This window comes from Lissotriton vulgaris, chromosome 11, assembly GCF_964263255.1.
Source record: "Lissotriton vulgaris chromosome 11, aLisVul1.2, whole genome shotgun sequence".
NCBI lineage: Eukaryota > Metazoa > Chordata > Amphibia > Caudata > Salamandridae > Lissotriton > Lissotriton vulgaris.
In genome coordinates, this window is record NC_141699.1 from 354,562,090 (window position 1) to 354,580,652 (window position 18,563).

The following is an 18,563-nucleotide window of genomic DNA, read 5'->3' on the forward strand; positions in this document are numbered from 1 at the left end:
TTGGGAGCATAGACCATGGCTATGGTTCATGATTGTCCCATCAAGACCCCTCTGACCATCAGGAACCTCCCCGCTTTGTCTGTTTTGGTGTTGTGGGGTTGAAAGTGAATCGAGAAGTGAAAAAGGAGGGCGACGCCATTCTGTTTTTCGTAGTGTTTCGAAGAGTGGAAAATTAGTGGTTAGTTTTTGTGTTTCAAGCAGAGGTCTTCCCCTTTTTTAGGTGGGTTTCTTGTAGTGCTACTAAATGGACATGATGGTCCACAAACAATGCCACTTTTTAGAGGAATTGAGACCCCTTACATTCCATGACATACAATTAACTGCCATTTAAATAGTGGTGTGTAGCCCCTTTGTTAGGGCACGTATTCTGTTGATTCAGCCCAGCTGCAAGATACCCCGACCCCGAACCCACTGTACCCCCTCCCCATCCCCAGCAATCCAGTCAAATACTCCTCAATCTAGGCGCCATGGTGAAAACAATAACACAGAACATAAATAATAACTTCTAACTAAGAAGTCCCCAAAGCGATAAAAAAACTTGACTCTTGGTCTCTCCAGGGGCGAGCCCACTTCCGCTCCCAGAGCCCCCTTCGCATGCATGTTTGGACACTAGTTTCCTAGAAGCGATCATCTATCGATCTGGAGTGAGTCAGGGAGAAAGAGAAAAGACTACATTTTATCTCAGTCCGGTAAGAGAGATGCTCCCCTCTATTTTGGCTTGTGTCCTGGGTCCTCAGACACCTGGAGGCTCTTCCACTATGTCTCCTCTCTCTCAGGGCGGTATCTTTACTTGATCACCAGGTTAGAGGGAGTCGATTGTAGGAGAGTAGGGTCTGCTTTCTATGGGCACCCCCACTTTTTGCTGTGAATTTCTGGTTTTTCGACTTTAGTGTGGCTGTGGGTCTGCTAATCAGACCCACAGCCCAGCTGTTCTCTCTCTAAATTGATACCATGTACTTAGGTACATACCTGATTGGGTATTGGGTCACCTTTGTGAGCCCCTGTATACTGTACCATAGGTACCCAGGGCATAGGTGCATCCAAGGCCTACCAGAGGCTGCAGCATGTATTATGCCACCCCTGGCTGGCCATCCAAGCTGACACCACAGGCTGATCACTCAGCTTGGGTAAGGTGGTGTAATCACCCCTTACTTAGATATAGTATACCTATATTTACGCATATATATAGACACATAGCACCAAAGATCCAACCAGAAGAAGAATCAGAGGGACACTGTGGGGATCCAGGTAAGTCATTTAATATCAAAACAGCTATGGCATGACGTGTTTCGTCTTAAATGACTTCTTCAGATGCCTGCTATCAAACAAACAAAGTTTGGCGCCACTGTTCTGTAAATAGTACCATTTGTTCAGCCATTGGTGGTTTGTCCTGGTGGGGCGGAACAGAGTCACTCAGGATACTGCAGCAGCATCGGCAAACTACAGATCCCAGCATGCCCCTTGCATAGCATGCCGGGTGAAATTCTGCTCACCTTCCCTCGTGTCCAATTTTGGGGCCTGGACATCATTAAGAACACGGTGCAGAAGCAGTGGAAAACTCGGCTTGCAGATAGAAAACCACTCGCTGGGTCCCCATGACGCCTCAACCACAGGTATCCACACAGGGGCAGTCCTGGAACTACGGATGCAGTGGCCCTTCAGTTCCTTCGTGTCAGTACACAAACTGCTGGCTGCAGCGGCGCTGTTCCCCAATGTAGGTGCGGCGGTACAGAGAGCTTCCAGTACCCTGGAGACAAAAGTTGCACGAGTGCAGTGGTGCCCTGATTGCCTCTGTCCTCTTTACAAGACGGGTCCCTCTAGCGCGTCACGGGCCGGCGCGCACAATATAGCACCAAAGATCCAACCAGAAGAAGAATCAGAGGGACACTGTGGGGATCCAGGTAAGTGATTTAATATCAAAACAGCTATGGCATGACGCGTTTCGTCTTAAATGACTTCTTCAGATGCCTGCTATCAAACAAACAAAGTTTGGCGCCACTGTTCTGTAAATAGTACCATTTGTTCAGCCATTGGTGGTTTGTCCTGGTGGGGCGGAACAGAGTCACTCAGGATACTGCAGCAGCGTCGGCAAACTACAAATCCCAGCATGCCCCTTGCATAGCATGCCGGGTGAAATTATGCTCACCTTCCCTCGTGTCCAATTTTGGGGCCTGGACATCATTAAGAACACGGTGCAGAAGCAGTGCAAAACTCGGCTTGCAGATAGAAAACCACTCGCTGGGTCCCCATGACGCCTCAACCACAGGTATCCACACAGGGGCAGTCGAACTACGGATGCAGTGGCCCTTCAGTTCCTTTGTGTCAGTTTACAAACTGCTGGCTGCAGCGGCGCTGTTCCCCAATGTAGGTGCGGCGGGACAGAGAGCTTCCAGTACCCTGGCGACAAAAGTTGCACGAGTGCAGTGGTGCCCTGATTGCCTCTGTCCTCTTTACAAGACGGGTCCCTCTAGCGCGTCACGGGCCGGCGCGCACAATATAGCACCAAAGATCCAACCAGAAGAAGAATCAGAGGGACACTGTGGGGATCCAGGTAAGTGATTTAATATCAAAACAGCTATGGCATGACGCGTTTCGTCTTAAATGACTTCTTCAGATGCCTGCTATCAAACAAACAAAGTTTGGCGCCACTGTTCTGTAAATAGTACCATTTGTTCAGCCATTGGTGGTTTGTCCTGGTGGGGCGGAACAGAGTCACTCAGGATACTGCAGCAGCGTCGGCAAACTACAGATCCCAGCATGCCCCTTGCATAGCATGCCGGGTGAAATTCTGCTCACCTTCCCTCGTGTCCAATTTTGGGGCCTGGACATCGATTGTAGGAGAGTAAGGTCTGCTTTCTATGGGCACCCCCACTTTACATACCTGATTGGGTATTGGGTCACCTTTGTGCGCCCCTGTATACTGTACCATAGGTACCCAGGGCATAGGTGCATCCAAGGCCTACCAGAGGCTGCAGCATGTATTATGCCACCCCTGGCTGGCCATCCAAGCTGACACCACAGGCTGATCACTCAGCTTGGGTAAGGTGGTGTAATCACCCCTTACTTAGATATAGTATACCTATATTTACGCATATATATAGACACATATGCACCTATAAGTCACTTTTATGGTAGGCCTCGACAATCCTGGAGGCAGAGAGCTTTGTTTTATGTGAGAGGATGCCCTAGCATGAGCTGAGCCTCTCTGCAGCTTTCGGAACCATCTCCTTATAGCTGTTCTATGATATAGCCATACCATATACTCTTAAGTGCATTATAATCCTCGCGGCTAATGCTAACTTTGGTTTGGTTTATCAAAACATGTTGTGTAAGGTGTCAAACACTTTCGAATACTACCCCAGGCAGAGTGCTTTGTTTTATGTGAGAGGATGCCCTAGCATGATCTGAGCCCCTCTGCAGCTTTCGGAACCATCTCCTTATAGCTGTTCTATGATATAGCCATACCATATACTCTTAAGTGCATTATAATCCTCGCGGCTAATGCTAACTTTGGTTTGGTTTATCAAAACATGTTGTGTAAGGTGTCAAGCACTTTCGAATACTACCCCCGCCAATTCTGTCGGCGGAGGTAGCATTCCACCCTTCTAGAGGGAAAAGACATGTATGTTACTGCTTTACCCGGTTAAAGTTACACAGAGCTCCAGCATCACAAAATGGATGCTGCTGTCACAGACACAAGTCTGACCTCCTGCTGAATGATGAAACTCCGGCAGGGGAGGCCTGGACAATAGGTTTCCTGTCCAGGGAGGTGCCAGCACCTCCCCAGACAGGCAGATGTGTATTAGGACAGGGAGGGTTGCATCAGCAGATGCTTTTTCAAGACACTGCCTGGGGCACAGGAGGTGCTCCATGCATAGCCCGGTTCAAACCAGTTGCTGGGGCACTCCAACCCCGCTCTGGCGCAAAACTGGACAAAGGGAAAGGGGTGTAACCACCCCTTCCCAGGTCCACCCATAGGAGGGACCTGGCAGGTAATCCAACCCCTTTTCTTAGTGTAGGAGCTGTGTCCCCAGGACTTTAGATTATCCTGGAACGAAACTTTGATACAGAACTCTTGGACCTTCGACGTTCTATTTCAACTAGAAGACTGAAGACATCTCCCTTGTGGTCAAGGAGTGACCACCCTGTGCAAACAGACACCATCAGTAACTTGCCGGTCTGCTTTGTTGACGCTCCCGCCGGAACCCGAAGACTCAGCGATGCAGGAACTGGACTTCCAGACTTCTCCGATTCCGACCCACATCCGCAGCAAAGCTGAGACCCGTGGTGGACACGAGAGACATGGGACCGGAAACCCTGGACATCCTGCATTTTGCTAACAGCTCAACTACCGAGGTACCCTTGCAGTTGTGCATTGGGGTACAAGAAGCCCGAGACCCGAGCACCATTTGCACCGAAGCTCAGCCCTCCACACTCCACGAGTGCCGCGTGGGGCCCGCTCTAGCATTTCAGCTCGACTCCTCTTCCCGGTTGCTAGCCCATTGGCTAATAAGTCCCCTAAAGACAAACCTTTGAAACCAAACTGCTTTCCTAATTGCTCCAGGCTTGCTCCAGCTTCCCTGCAAAGGAGAAGCTCCTCAGACATTGCTGGTCTGACCCGAAGCCAATCTTCACTTCCTATGGGGGCGTGGCCACGGAGGAGACCAAGATGGCCGCATCCGCCTGAAGCTCCGCGGGTCGGGCGGTTAAACGAGCTCCTTCATTGATGCAGACTTTATTTTGCCTGCCTAAAATGCCATCCTCCAATGCCTGGAGACATGCGGGACGTAATTTGAGACCAGCGGTGGAGCGGGGACCCTGCTGTGGAAGACGCTGCTGTCCGATGACGCCGGGGCCTAGCTGCGGCCTACTACACCTGGACCCCGCGCTGCCGGGGACACGGTGAGTCCGCGCCCCTAGCTGCCCTTTGTTTTGCCACTTTGCCCATCGCTGCCTGCCGGGGTTCGCTCCTCTTGCCCGTTCCTTGCCCGCCGGTCCCCTGTCTGGCCCTTGTAGCTGGGGCGGAGTTCAGGCCCTACGGACCTGCTGCACGCCGCGGAGCCAAGGCCTCGAGTGGTGGGGCTGGCCGGCTTCGGGGGCGGGCGCGTGGAGAGAGATCCAGGGCCTGTGTGGGGGTCGGGTGATTGTGGCAGACTTGTGGCGGTGGGCGGCTGGGCTTACCCCCCCTCAGCACTACGGGAAGGCCCTATTACCAGCGGATTTTGTGGGCCTTCACTGGCTCCTTCCCCTACCGGTCTGGGGCTCCTCTGTGGGCGCCTTTCAACCTTGCGGCCTAGATTGGGTCTGTACAAAAAAAGGTAGAGGATTGTGCCCTCACAAGTCTCAACAAAAATTCTTACGAAAAATCAGGCGTTCTTTGAAAGTTTAACGTGCTAAAGTTTTATTTAATGTTTCCTCTGTATGGAAGGACAGCCGACACGTGTTTCGCCCATAGGGCCTATTTAGGCTGTGGGCTTTCTCAAGGCAAAATCAAATGTTCAGTCAGAACAGTTTCATATTTCAAAAGAAGGCCGTAATTAGAGTCTTTGCGGTCCGCAAATAGGCCCTATGGGCGAAATACGTGTCGGCTGTCCTTCCATACAGAGGAAACATTAAATAAAACTTTAGCGCGTTAAACTTTCAAAGAACGCCTGATTTTTCGTATGAATTTCTGTTGACAATTGTGAGGGCACAATCCTCTACCTTTTTTTGTACTTACCCCCATAAAGGCTCTTGGGTGAAGCCTTTTGTGAGGAATGTGCCACAACAAACTTGGGCCATGACAATTGTAGCACCTAAATCCAGAAATCTCCACCCAAACATCTATTCATAGATTGGGTCTGTGGCTGCCTGATGCTGCCACACCGATGTGAATGCCTCCGTTCCTGCAGCCGGCCCACAAGTGCCCTCCTGTGACGTGCCCTCCCTGGACTCCTGGCCTGACCATCCTGTAGCTATGGCTCCCGGCCCCCATGTGGCCATTTAATTCCTGGTTGCACCACTCAACTCCGGCGTGGTGATTGACCACTGCCTTGCTGGCCTGCTGTTTCTACACTTCTGTGGAGCCTGCTTCTGGGTGACTCCTTGAACCCGGCGCCCCTCAGGTCATATCTGGGGGTGGTGATCCACGTCTTTCCTCGCCGCCACCTGCGCCAAGGAGACCTCATTGCCCACTCAGTCGCCTGCCTCGCTTCCAGGATCATAATTCTGCGCGCGCGCCCTGCCTCGCTGTACCTAATCTGTCCACCACGCAAAGCCCATTTGGTAACTTACCTACGGATCTTTGCCCTCCGTCTTTTTGTGACAATGGTAAAGAAAGACCCTAAACAGACCAAGCTCCAATTTGACAAGACTCTTGGTGCTGCGTCTGATACCTCGACGGACCCTGCCGCAGACGCCATTCCCCCTCAGGACGCGAATGGCTCGGCCCTCCTGGCCGCGGCCATGCTGGCTGAAATGAGAGCGGGATTTAAGGCCCTGGATGCCCGGTTTGACGACCTTGACCGAAAATTGGCCAACATGAACACGAAAATCCAGGGGCACGACCGCAGGCTTGATGTGGTGGAGTCCAGAGTGTCAGACTTCGAGGATGGGGCTTCCTCCTCCTTGAAGCGGCTGGAGTGGGTTGAGAAGATTCTTAAAGATGTGGCCATAAAGAACGAGGATTTGGAGGCCAGGGGGTGCCGCAACAACATTTGCATTTTGGGTGTTCCGGAGGCAACAGCCACCGGCCGCATAGACTTGTTTGTAGAACAGCTTCTTTCTGATCTTTTCAGCAGGGAATCCTTTACCCAGGGCTTTGTTGTCGAGCTCGCCCACAGATCGTTGGGCCCACGTCCCAGGCCCGGCTTGCCTCCCAGACCCATCGTCGCTAGGCTCATGAACTTTCGAGATAGGGACACCGCCCTTCACGCGGCTCGTGAGCTGGGAGAGGTCCTGTGGCAGGGGAGCAGACTATCTTTCTTCCCTGATTACACTATCATGGTGCAGGAGGCTAGGCGCAAATTTCAGAGTGTCAAAGCAATGCTTAAAAATTTGGGACTCCACTACGGTATGTTGTATCCGGCTCGTCTCAAGGTGGACATCAACGGCAGACCGAGGATTTTTGACACCCCGTATGAGGCACAGGAGTTCTTCCGGGACTACAAGAATGGTCACAACAGTGCGACAGGAGGGTCCAGATCTAATTCTCCACCCATGCAGGCATCGCAGTCCAGTGCGGACCTCTTCTCCCAGCCCGGGACTGGCTAAATGTTGCTCATATTGATAGGCTCCTTTAACATGTCCAGATAACGCTAGTATTTTTTCTATGTTTTCCATGCTCTCTGCTTCGTACAATGTCGATTGCTGATTTACCCGACTGGCGTGGCGTTGCCATGCCTCATGGTGAATACCTCGTTGGGTTGCTTTATGGTTTGCTATGTTGAGGTCTGCCTCTTGCTGGGGTGTAAGAGGTTGGGTGGAGGGTGGTGGGGGGTTGTTTTTCGTTAAAAGATGGTTCTTCCAATTTGCAGATTACAACGTTTTTTCTTAGTGGTGTGATGCATGCATACACTGACTTAATGCTTTTGATGCAGCTAGGATGGTACAGTTAGGGAATGTGCCTGGCCCTTCTGGGCTTTCATTGTTGACATGGAATGTGCGTGGCTTGAATAACACTAGAAAACGCAGACAGGTCCTGAATTATGTAGCTCGACACAAAGTAGATATCCTTTTCATTCAGGAGACCCACTTGTCAGGCACAGATTGCTCTTTGATGGCTTCTGGCTGGGGTCCCCACAGGTTTTTTTCTAATTATAATAGATATGCGCGTGGGGTTTCCATTTTTGTACACAAAAGGGTTCAGTTTGCACACTATACCACACACCAGGATCCGGAGGGCCGTTTCCTAATAATCACTGGACTGCTGATGGGACATATGGTTACCCTGGTGGGAGTATATGGCCCGAACACTGACTCCCCCTCATTTTTTCATCCCTTATTGGCACGCCTCCTTTCTATTGACACCGGACTTTTGATCATGGGCGGGGATTTTAACCTCTTGATGGACCACTCCAGGGACACCACTGCTTCTTCTCCTGATGCCAAACCTCACGCCTGACTGGCCCTCAGGGAGATTTGTACGCAGTACTCTTTAGTTGACGTAGAATCCCGTCTCCATGCGCAACATCATTCTTTCACTCACTATTCTGGGTTCCACAATACCTGGACCAGGATCGACTACTGGCTGGTTTCTCTCGGGGTGGCGGGTTGGATGGGTACAGTCCTGACTCTCCCGCCACCCTTTCTGATCACTCCCTGGTGATCCTCCAGCTACACATTCCCCGAGCGGGTGGTTTCGAGAGGGAGTGGCGATTTCCCGGCCGGGCTTGATGGACCCCGCTTTTAGAGAGGAAGTTGGGAAGGCGATCGTAGACTATTTTGACTTGAACACCGGTGTCATATAGCTACTTCTTTTCTATATACTGTGTTAAGTTAGCATGAGCTTATTAAATGTTTAAACGCCATTTTTCCTTTTGCTTCATTTTGCACACAACACATAATTGTCATTTTAGCTTTTAACCTAGAAGAGCGTTGTGATTTACTTGAGAATAATATGTTATTACTCTGATATCAGTTTTGCTTGGTACACTGTCTGCACAGTGAGTTCTGAACCCTCCAAGGATAACTCGACACAGTGTTGTTGTGAGGTCTGATCTTCGCACCTTCCTAGACATAACACAAATGCAGCTGCTGCCAAAATCTGGCTCTAAGCGGGTTTTATATTGCTTTGTTGAAAACACACGACACACACTTGATGGTGCTTCGCATGCAGAGAGCTGGTGGAAGATGATGTGATCCTCTGCCACTGAGATTTTGAGGTATGGGCCCGCCCTGCTAAAACCCAAAAGACACCTTCATAGATATAATATACTATGCTAAATAGGGAGGGTGAGAAATAGGTGTTGTTAATTCCTATTCATTTCAGCATTTTAGTATGCTGTCACCGTTCGCTTTTTATGGACTAGTAACTATGCTGATAACTTTGTTGCTTATAATATCTTTGCTTGTATTATATAAGATACTGCGCTTGAGAACCCTGCATTAGTAAATAAATATTTTAAATATGCATGTGTCCTCATTTACTCCACATTCTGGTTTGAAATGATTATATAGCGAAAGAGTGTTCATGTGTTCCACGATACCTGACGTATTCTAAGTTTATGTTCTGGTTTGTCTAAACATTGGGAGTTTGTTATAACCAATGAGACACTGTAGCTAGCTCGGTAAGGGGATTTTGGGTACTGAGGTGAGTTTTGGGCCATCCTAATTCACTGAGGTTCCAAATCTCTATGCACAGTTCTGTAGGAGAACGGAATTCCCGCTATACCGGGTCTGGTTATACATGGGCAGTCTTATGGGAGGGCTTCAAAGCATATATCAGGGGGGTCTGTATCTCGAAGCAGGCCGGAGTATTATGCAATTTGCGCTCCACTTTAGACCGTATCGAGAAGGATATCGCTGCCATAGATTGCGAGATGCTTGACGCTCCCACGAGTCCCTTGCTGCACGAAGGCTAGTACTGTGCGTTGAGTTCAGAGACGCTGCTGATAGAGAGTTATTATTCCTCAACAAGCATTGTGTGGCGCGGCGGTACGGTGAAGGTGAGCCTCCAGGCCGGCTCCTGGCCAATACTTTGTGCCCTCCTCGTGGCCCCACATATATCGTCTCCATGGCTGGGCCCGATGGCTCCTCCTTACATTACACCCCTGAGATTTGCGATCTATTTCTCACCTATTATAAATCCCTTTACACCTCTCGTTTATCCGGGGATCCCTGCAATCCTATTTATCTGAGGTGGCTTTGGTTTATTTGGAACGTTAAATGCAGGACTTTCTTTTGACTCCCATCATCCCCGATAGCATTGTTGAGGCTATTGATGCCTTGCGCGCGTCCTCTGCTCCTGGTCTCGACAGCTTCTCTGCCGACTTTTATAAAACATATAAGGACGTAGTAGTGCTGCGCTTAGTGGAAGTTTATGCCGAGGCTCTCGAAGTGGGTATCCTCCCCCCGACATTCCGAGAAGCGGTGATTATCCTATTGCCCAAACCTGGGAAAGATCCTATGCTCTGCGGCTCTTACAGACCGCTTTCTCTGTTGAATTTAGATTATAAAATCCTTGCCAAAGTCATATCCATCAGATTATCATTACTGATGGAATGTATTATCTCCCCGGTACAGTGGGGCTTTGTTCCCCATAGGTCCACCTCCCTTAACCTCCGGACGTTGTTTACGGTGTTGCACCAAATCGAACCATCCACCCCCGCTGCTGTGATTTTACTCGACGCTGAAAAGGCATTTGACTCTCTCGAATGGCCCTTTTTACTTTCAATCATGCGTCGTATGGGCATGCCGGAGTGCTTCATCGCGACAGTGGCCCTATTGTACACTAAGCCTACGGCCCGGCTGTGCCTCAACGGCACGCTAACCGATCCTTTCCCCTTGTCTCGCGGCACCAGACAGGGCTGTCCTTTATCCCCTCTTCTTTTCATTTTGGCCATGGATCCTTTAGCTTGGCAATTCCAGGAAAAACACCTGCATCGTGGTCTGCAATTCTGTACGGGTCCTCTGTTGCTTTCAATGTACGCAGACTACATATCCGCATGCCCCAGGACAATCTATCCCCCTTAATTCGAGAAATCATTGGATTTGGCGTATTTTCCGGGCTTCATATTAACTGGCACAAGTCAGTTATTTTCCTACTTACCGCCAGCACTGCACCCTGGCAATGCGAGTTCCCGCTAGAGTGGCGTGATGATTCAGTTAAGTATCTCGGGGTTCACATTCACCTTGACACCGCTTCGTTAATTCGTCTTAATTATGGCAGCGCTATTGGATCGCTGGATTTGCAGGACGCGAGGTGGCTCCGACTGCCCCTTTGCATGGCAGGTAGAGTCCCCATTATCAAAATGGTAGTCCTGCCTCGCTTTTTGTATTATTTTAACAATATTCCCGTCCCCCTCACCAAGGCCTTTTTTACGCAGCTCCGCTCCACCCTATTACGCCTGGTTTGGGGGGATAAGACAGCCTGTGTCAGCTGGAAGATCCTGACTTCGCCACCAGACAGGAGTGGGCTTGGCGTCCCCGATTTTTATTTGTATTATTTAGTCGCGCAGTGTTGTTACGCATACGCTTGGTTCCACCCGGATACACGCATCCCGTATTTAAAGCCGGAGGCGGATCTGGTACTCCTGCGACAGCTTCTTACACTCCTTTCCTCGGGCTTCCCTCGTGACCCCCGTGATATCCAGACAGTCTCCACCACATGCTGGGCTTGGATCAGGTTACGCAGACTTTTGGAGTTAGACTTTTTATATTCCCCTGCTTTACCCTTGCCTAATTTCTCCCTTCTTCCGATCACCGGGGAAACCTTGGTCAAGCGCACTTTGGAGAAATTCCATATACACACGCTCGGGGACTTGTTCCCTGACGGGCATGTCTTTTCACTGACGGAAGAGGCTCGATTTGGTGAGCGGTCCTTTATGGACACGTTTATCCTGACTCGAGTGCGATTACTCCAGTTTAAATTCCTTCACCGGATGTATTTCACTCCCGCCCATGCTCACAAAATCGACAAGTCCAGGCCGCACCACTGTCAGAAATGTTTGGCACCCTTTTCTGACTTTGCACACCTCACCTGGACCTGCCCGAAAATCTACCAGTATTGGTTGGATGTCCACTCCACATTGGGTGACATATTGTCCATGCAGCTCCTCCCTACCCCCGAGATTGCTCTTTTAGGATATGTGGAGAATTTCCCTGTGGGGGTTCAGAAACTAGCCGCGCTTGGTTTCCTTCTAGCCAAACGAGAGATTGCGCTATTGTGGAGCAGTAAGCGCGCCCCAAGCTTCGCTCCTGGTTGAATAGCCTTGCGTTCTGCAATGTGAACTGCGAAGAATTCAGTACTCTACTCCCGAGCTCATCCAGGCCCACTGACATTTGGGGCCGATATAGGGACTTCATCTCCAGGCGCCAGCCAATGCAAGACTCTCAGACACAGGTCTGCATTACCCCCGAGGGTGTGGGCTAGACCTTTGCGGATGCCGAAATTGAGTTGCTGGGACAGAGTTTATAAATCATCTGTATTGTGTTTTGAATTTGTAATTGGATGTATATGCTGCCCTAGGTCGCGTCACCTTATTCTTTGTCAATATGTAATGTATCACGTTATTTTTTGTCTGTGTTGTGTGTATCGCATTATTCTTTGTCATCATTTGAAGTATCGTACTGTCTTATTGCTTTGTTTTATTGAGTTTTCACAAATGTCGAGTTATTTTGCTGCATCGTATCTTTATACGTCATGTCCTTATTGCAAAATTAGAAAATAAAGTTTAAAAAAATATATATTAAAAAAAAAAAAAGTTAGTGCAGAGTAATGCACTTCTGTTTTCTCCAATCTGTCAGGGGCTCTAGTATGTTGTGGTATAATGGGCCATCATGTTGGGTTTCGTTACATTGTCCATTTGCAGCCTGTGAGAGAACATTAAGTCATCAAGTGGGCGGCGCGAGCAGGTGGAAGTTATGTTTGTAAGACTAGAGCTGAGGAGCACATGCAAGAGCAGGCGGAGGCGCAGTGCCCAAAGCAGAGAGGATGGCCATGCTGGAGGGGTTTGCTAAGCATTACACTTGCTGCTTGCCCACAGTTTTTTCATTTCTAAGTGCTCTGCAAATTGTTGCCAGTATAATCGCCATGCTCTATTTGTAACTAATAAAGGAAAAAACTTAAAACTAAAAAAAAAAAAAATCTTCACTTCCTGTGTGGATTGCGTTTGCCAAGGCTTGTTGGGTCCAATCCGGATACCGCCGCCGCAGAGGCCTACTCACCGTTTCTGTTGTGGTTCGCATACCACTTACTTAGTATATGGTTGGTGAGGCCCTTAGAGCATAACTGTATTTGTGCAACCTATTGTATGCTAATTGAGTAACTTGTAATGTACTTCTACCTCTGACCTCATAAAGAGTGCAGAGGGCTTATGTTAGAAATAAATACATATATATTTGATATATACCTTGTGTGGTGTCCTTTCATTTGGTATTCAAGGGATTATAATTGGTAAAACAGCTTGCTTCACATGCTCTCTGAAGTCTTAGCTTATGACTGCTGGGCCATGCTACCACTAGGATAGCTTGTCTATAAGGTTGACTTTAAAACCACCAACAATAAGGGTTGATTAGACTGGTGCAAGGTGCCCACTAAAATAGTGGACATCATATGCCAGGCTAACTGCTCACATCGATCATCACTGCATTGGGTCATGGGTCAGGGTCCCTGCCCTTGTCAATGCTTCGTCATCCTGCCACCACTCCTAGGAGTCTGCCAGAGGCCCGGTGACCACTGTTCCATTATCTGCTCTTCTTGTTCTCTCTCTAGAGTTGCCGCCTGCTGCTTTGGTGTTTTCTCGAGGTTAATCAGGGCCACCGCCCCCTCCACTTCTGTAAAGTGGTGTTGTTTGTTGTCGAATGGGAAAGCTATACCAAAAGGGAAAGTCCATCGGTATTTAATCTGGCAATTTCTTAGTGCCACTGTAATCAGGCAGAACTGTTGCCTGTATGCCAGTGTGGCTTGGGGCACATCTTGAAAGAGTGAGCACAACATGCCCTGAAAGGTAACTGTGTCGCTGCTCCTGGATTTCTGAAGGACCAATTCCTTGGTTTTGAAGCAGCGAAATTTGGCCAGAATGTCTCTCCGCCATCGTGCAGCCGTGGGCCCAGCCTGTGCACTCATTCCAACCGGACCTCTGAGCAGTCCTGTCCCAGGACACTGGAGAAGAGACCTACCATGAACATTTCAAGATCTGTCCCTTCGCTTCCTTCTTCCAGGTCTCTCACTCTTATGTTATCTCTATGGGAGCGGTTTTCTAAATCTTTGCATTTTAGCCAGGCGAAGTACAGTTGGGTGGTTAGACTGGCACTGCCTTCTTCCAGGTGCTTCATTCTGCCTTCGAGCTCCTGGCATTTTGCCTCTACGTCCAGGGTGCGGGAGCCAAATGAGTCCACGTCGGCCTGAAGCGCAACTAGTTTAGTTCCCATCTCTGCTCTAAATGCGTCAAAGGAGGCGCCAATGTCAGCCTTGATGTCTTCTCTGAGTTCCTTCTTGAACTCCTTTAGTGTCGCCAGCAGAGCCTCCCAGGTGAGCGCCATCCCTGCGGCCGCCAGAGACTCTATTGGTTTGAGTCTTTTTGAGTGGCATAAGGACGTGGGTCCCAGTCCGCGAAGTGCCGCCCCCTACCAGTTCATGATTGCGGCTCGATCAAGGTAATCTTGGGCAAGGTGGACCAGTCTCCAGCAGCTAAAGGCCTCTTCCTCGATGGGGCCTCAGGCAGGTGTTTGCTTTAGCTTAGGTAATGATATCCTAGAAATCCTATCTGCTAGTTTGCACTTTGTAATCAGTTAATCACACTTCCTTCCATAGAACCCATGCCTCTCGGGCAAGTCCTTCCCCTTTGCAGCATCAGCCACAGGCTGAGGTCTCACGAGGAGTCTGGTGCCCTTTAGGCACCATTTTACGGTCAGACAGTTTCAGTCTTTTCTCAAAAGAAATCTCTCCAGTGCCTCATTTCCCAGTGGCAGCCCAGGATGTAGTAAGGAGGCAAGCCCAGGGCGCCCCCGCCCTCCGTTCCTTATCGGTGCACTCCCACCTGGGTTTAGGCTGTTCGTTGGGCCTTCCTCCTTCCAGTCCTGTTGGAGCGAGGGGGACACTGCCGAACTTGCTGAGGCTCTGATCCAGCCTCCTCTCCACCTCGCTTTGGATATTCCACCCCCAGGAGGGCTGAGCCGCATGCTGGGCCCGTCTCAATGCACTCAACTGCGGCCCGGGAGGAGTGATTTCGCCGGGGCGATCCGCATTCGGCGGGCACTGCCGCCATTTTGGATTTCTCTCCGCGGGGCAGGTTGTCTCGTACCGGGCTGGAAAAACACACTCCTGCGGCTGCTTTGTGGCCTTTTCCGTGTCCTCTTGTCACAGCTCACCTTGCTCTGGCATCTCAGGTGGTTTTTGCAGCGTAGCGCACTCCATGGATACCAGATTCACGGGGCTCAGAGCCGAGCCGATCGGAGTCACCGCCTCACGCCCATGATGGTTGGCCACGCCTCCTCTACACCTTTTTGATGTCTCGATACAGAACGCCCTCCACTGGCTCCCCCTCCCCCATTCTCCTTTTACATCTCCCAGGTTTAACCCCTCACCTCGCACATGCGCCTGCTGTTTGGTGTCCACACCGCTTGAAAGACCCCTAAACATTGGCGTAGCTCCATCAGCAGGCCAGATCTCGCCTCCCCAAGACATCTCTTAAGTGCTGTTACCTTCTATATAGCTATGTCAATGTTGCATTCTCATGCTAGTATGTCAATATGTCAGACTATGGAACGAATTCTCTCTATTTAATGACACCTACATTGTATGGCCATTTATCCCCTAATTTTTTATGTAAAACTCAATAAAAGGAACTTGAGTAAAAAAAAAAGGATGCGAATTAACAGGTTTACAGTGACTGGGCTGAACAAGTTAGAAATGTGCCTAGCTATACTTGTATTCGTATTGAGAAGGAATGTGGCATAATTATTTGAGATAATCGGTCTCACTGAATAGAACCAATACTTGTTCAAATATTCACATGAGATTGGGCCCGTTCTGTAATGGTGCTAGCCGGGTAAAATTTGATGGAATAGAATCCCCCAGCCATAACTCCCAGAAAGCAAAGAATTATTTCATGAAGTGATGTTTAGAAGAATTGCCAAAGGACATAAGTGATTCAAGCATCTCTATCTATGATGTTTGTCTTCATATTAGATTTATTTTCGGTAAATTAACTTAAAAAAAGACTTCAGTCGCTTCTTAGATGTGGAAAGTCTTCATATACCTAATAACTCAAGCTCTCAATTTTAGTCAGTTTTTACACCTTCCCACAGTTACTTACATTTTTATATATTAAACTTTCACTATTAAAGTTTTTCTGAATGTGTGAACTTGATCTGGGGCCCTCCTTCAAAATTACCATATTGGCGCAAGATGCTCATTCAGTGAAACTCTTGCGAGTTCGTGTTATCTTTGACTGTTAGTACGCTATTCCTTGGTGGGGTAGAATCTGTTCTTTTCTGCAGTGTTGAATAACCATTCTAGCCGAAACAACCTCCTATGAATTTTAATTCCAGATTTTACTTGCATTGCTGAAGCTATTCACCCAATTTAATTGTGAAAGCTCCTGGCATAAGCCTCTGCATAATTACATACTTGTGCACCTCTGCTGGTAATCACAAGGTTGTATTGGCCTAACTGAATCAAAGTAGAAATAGAGTGTGAGCACTTGTAATGACATTTTACAAAAGTTCATGGGAGTGGGGAGCACTTGCATCTCAAAAGAATGTGCACGCAAATCATCATTTTCTCTACCCTAAAAACTTGATCCAACTTCATACCAAGGTGAATAACAGGAAACAAATGTCAATTTTATGTATTAAGAGGTTAATTTGTATCAATTTAGTTGTCAATCCATGCCCTATTCCATTAGAGCATGCCCCCCCCCCCAATTCACCCCCCCAAGTAGTAATGACTTTAGTGGGTAAGCACTAATAATGACTAAATGCAGTCCAGAATTCGGTATTGCTGCACTTAATATTCATGGGATATAATAAAAAAAATCATCCTATAGGAGGGGCTTTGTAGATTTACTGGCTGTGCAGAACAATCTGGCTTGGTACAGCCCTCAAGGTTGATTAGTGAATACTCATGACCTGAGATCACCAGATCCATTAACTTTCAAGCAGATGGGATGCTGATAGGAAGCTGGTCATAGTTGGATATGTCCTGAAGGTTGCCTGCTCCATTTGATCATCTGCCCACATTAGATTTGTTGTAACTCTGAATTTTTGTTTTGCTTATGTGCATGTATTTAACTTTGTGTCTAATTCACATTTAATAATACTGATTGTGTCTCTACAGGATTTTGTGATTGGCCTCTCAGTCTTACTGCGTGGAACTGTTCATGAAAAGTTGAACTGGGCGTTTAACCTTTATGACATCAACAAGGACGGGTACATCACCAAAGAGGTACAGAGCTGCACAGATCAAAACTGATTGATCATAATATGAGAATGTCGTGTGTTTCTTGTATGACCCATTGTCACATTATTGTTGTTACTCCTGTGCCAGCCATAGAGGATGTCACCAAAGCTAACACTTTAAACATGAAAGCGCTCCATCCTAGATGGATACAATGGGCTACTTCCTTAACATCTGTTGGTGTGGACTTTGTCTTTGATGCTTCTTTGCAGACACAAGAATTTCTTTAGTATGAGCATGTTTACCCTTTACCCTCTACTGTTCTGCCTCTTGATCAGTATAAATATATTATTCAAACTGATGGTTCAACTGAACCTGCTATAGGTACTAAGCAACAATACTCGGTGGCATGCACCATCGTTATTGGTGTTATGTTGGATGGAGTATTCCAACCTCAAACAACTTGCACACAGTCTTTTGGAAACTGCACCATAGAGCTGGCTGAACAGAAAGCTTTGCTCCTCGCACTTCAATGTACGAATCCTGAATTCCCCACTCTTATTGTGTGTGATTCTATTACTGCGTAGAGCCCTTTAATAATAATATACATTATTGGCAACAAAATGGATTCAGAGATTCAAAGGGTAGCATAAACTGCTTTGGAAAGTGGTTAAATGCAATTATAAACGGCACCCCTTTACCAAAGGGTTTTCCTTCTAAATATTCTTATCATTTAAATGCCCAAAATGTTCCTTTTGTAATGATTCCTGGAGTTGGTGAACGCTTGATTCCCAACTAAGATCACAGACTTGTTCTGATGTAGCAGCACATGAAGGTGTTGCTTCACACATGCTAGGCAGGCAATGTATGGCAGCGTTGGGGAGGGGGGAGGCAGGAGGTGCCATCAGTGCAGGTGTCATTGACACACATGGCATCATCATAAAATCATACAATTAACTGAGACACGATGTGACAGTGCATTACCACAATTGGATTCAACCCAGCAGCAGTGGACAACTCGCTTGGGGCAAGCAGCTCCTGGATATGCATGAAACATTGCAAATGTTCAGTAGATTTACACAGTACTCCCTGCGCAGCACTGCTCGTGTTCACAGTTCTCTCCCCCTGAACACTATTGGCCGGTTTCTCAGAAATCCTCTCACTACAATGTGCTGAATGGTTTCACAGTTTCCGGTACGGCACTTCTCCAGTATTAGGGGTGTCTTTCATAGATTCACATGCTTGAATATTCCCCGTCGTCAAAGTGGGAGTCCCACGGTACATAAAATAGCAATAAATGCTAAAAATATACTAAAATGTGAGAACATAACATAAGAAAAACTAAAAGTAAATACATAACTGAACCTCTAAAACAATTCCTCCATAGGAATGCATGATAGAGAAAGAAAACACTTGTAACATATCATTGTCATTATGTTAGTCCCAACTACAGCCAATCAGGCGCCAGCACCCTCTAGAACCTTCTCCTCAGAAGCTCAAGCCCTCAGATTTTCTATCGCACGTC

General features: G+C 48.1%; 1 protein-coding gene across 3 annotated transcripts in view; it reads left to right on the forward strand.

The window, feature by feature from the left end:
- The window catches only part of KCNIP3 (potassium voltage-gated channel interacting protein 3), a 783,111-nt gene that overhangs the window by 665,490 nt on the left and 99,058 nt on the right, over positions 1-18,563 (forward strand). For all 3 annotated transcript variants that reach the window (XM_086943324.1, XM_086943326.1, XM_086943325.1), the window contains one exon: positions 16,979-17,086. In XM_086943324.1, coding sequence (XP_086799450.1) covers positions 16,979-17,086 — 108 coding nt within the window. The remainder of the gene's footprint in view (positions 1-16,978; positions 17,087-18,563) is intronic.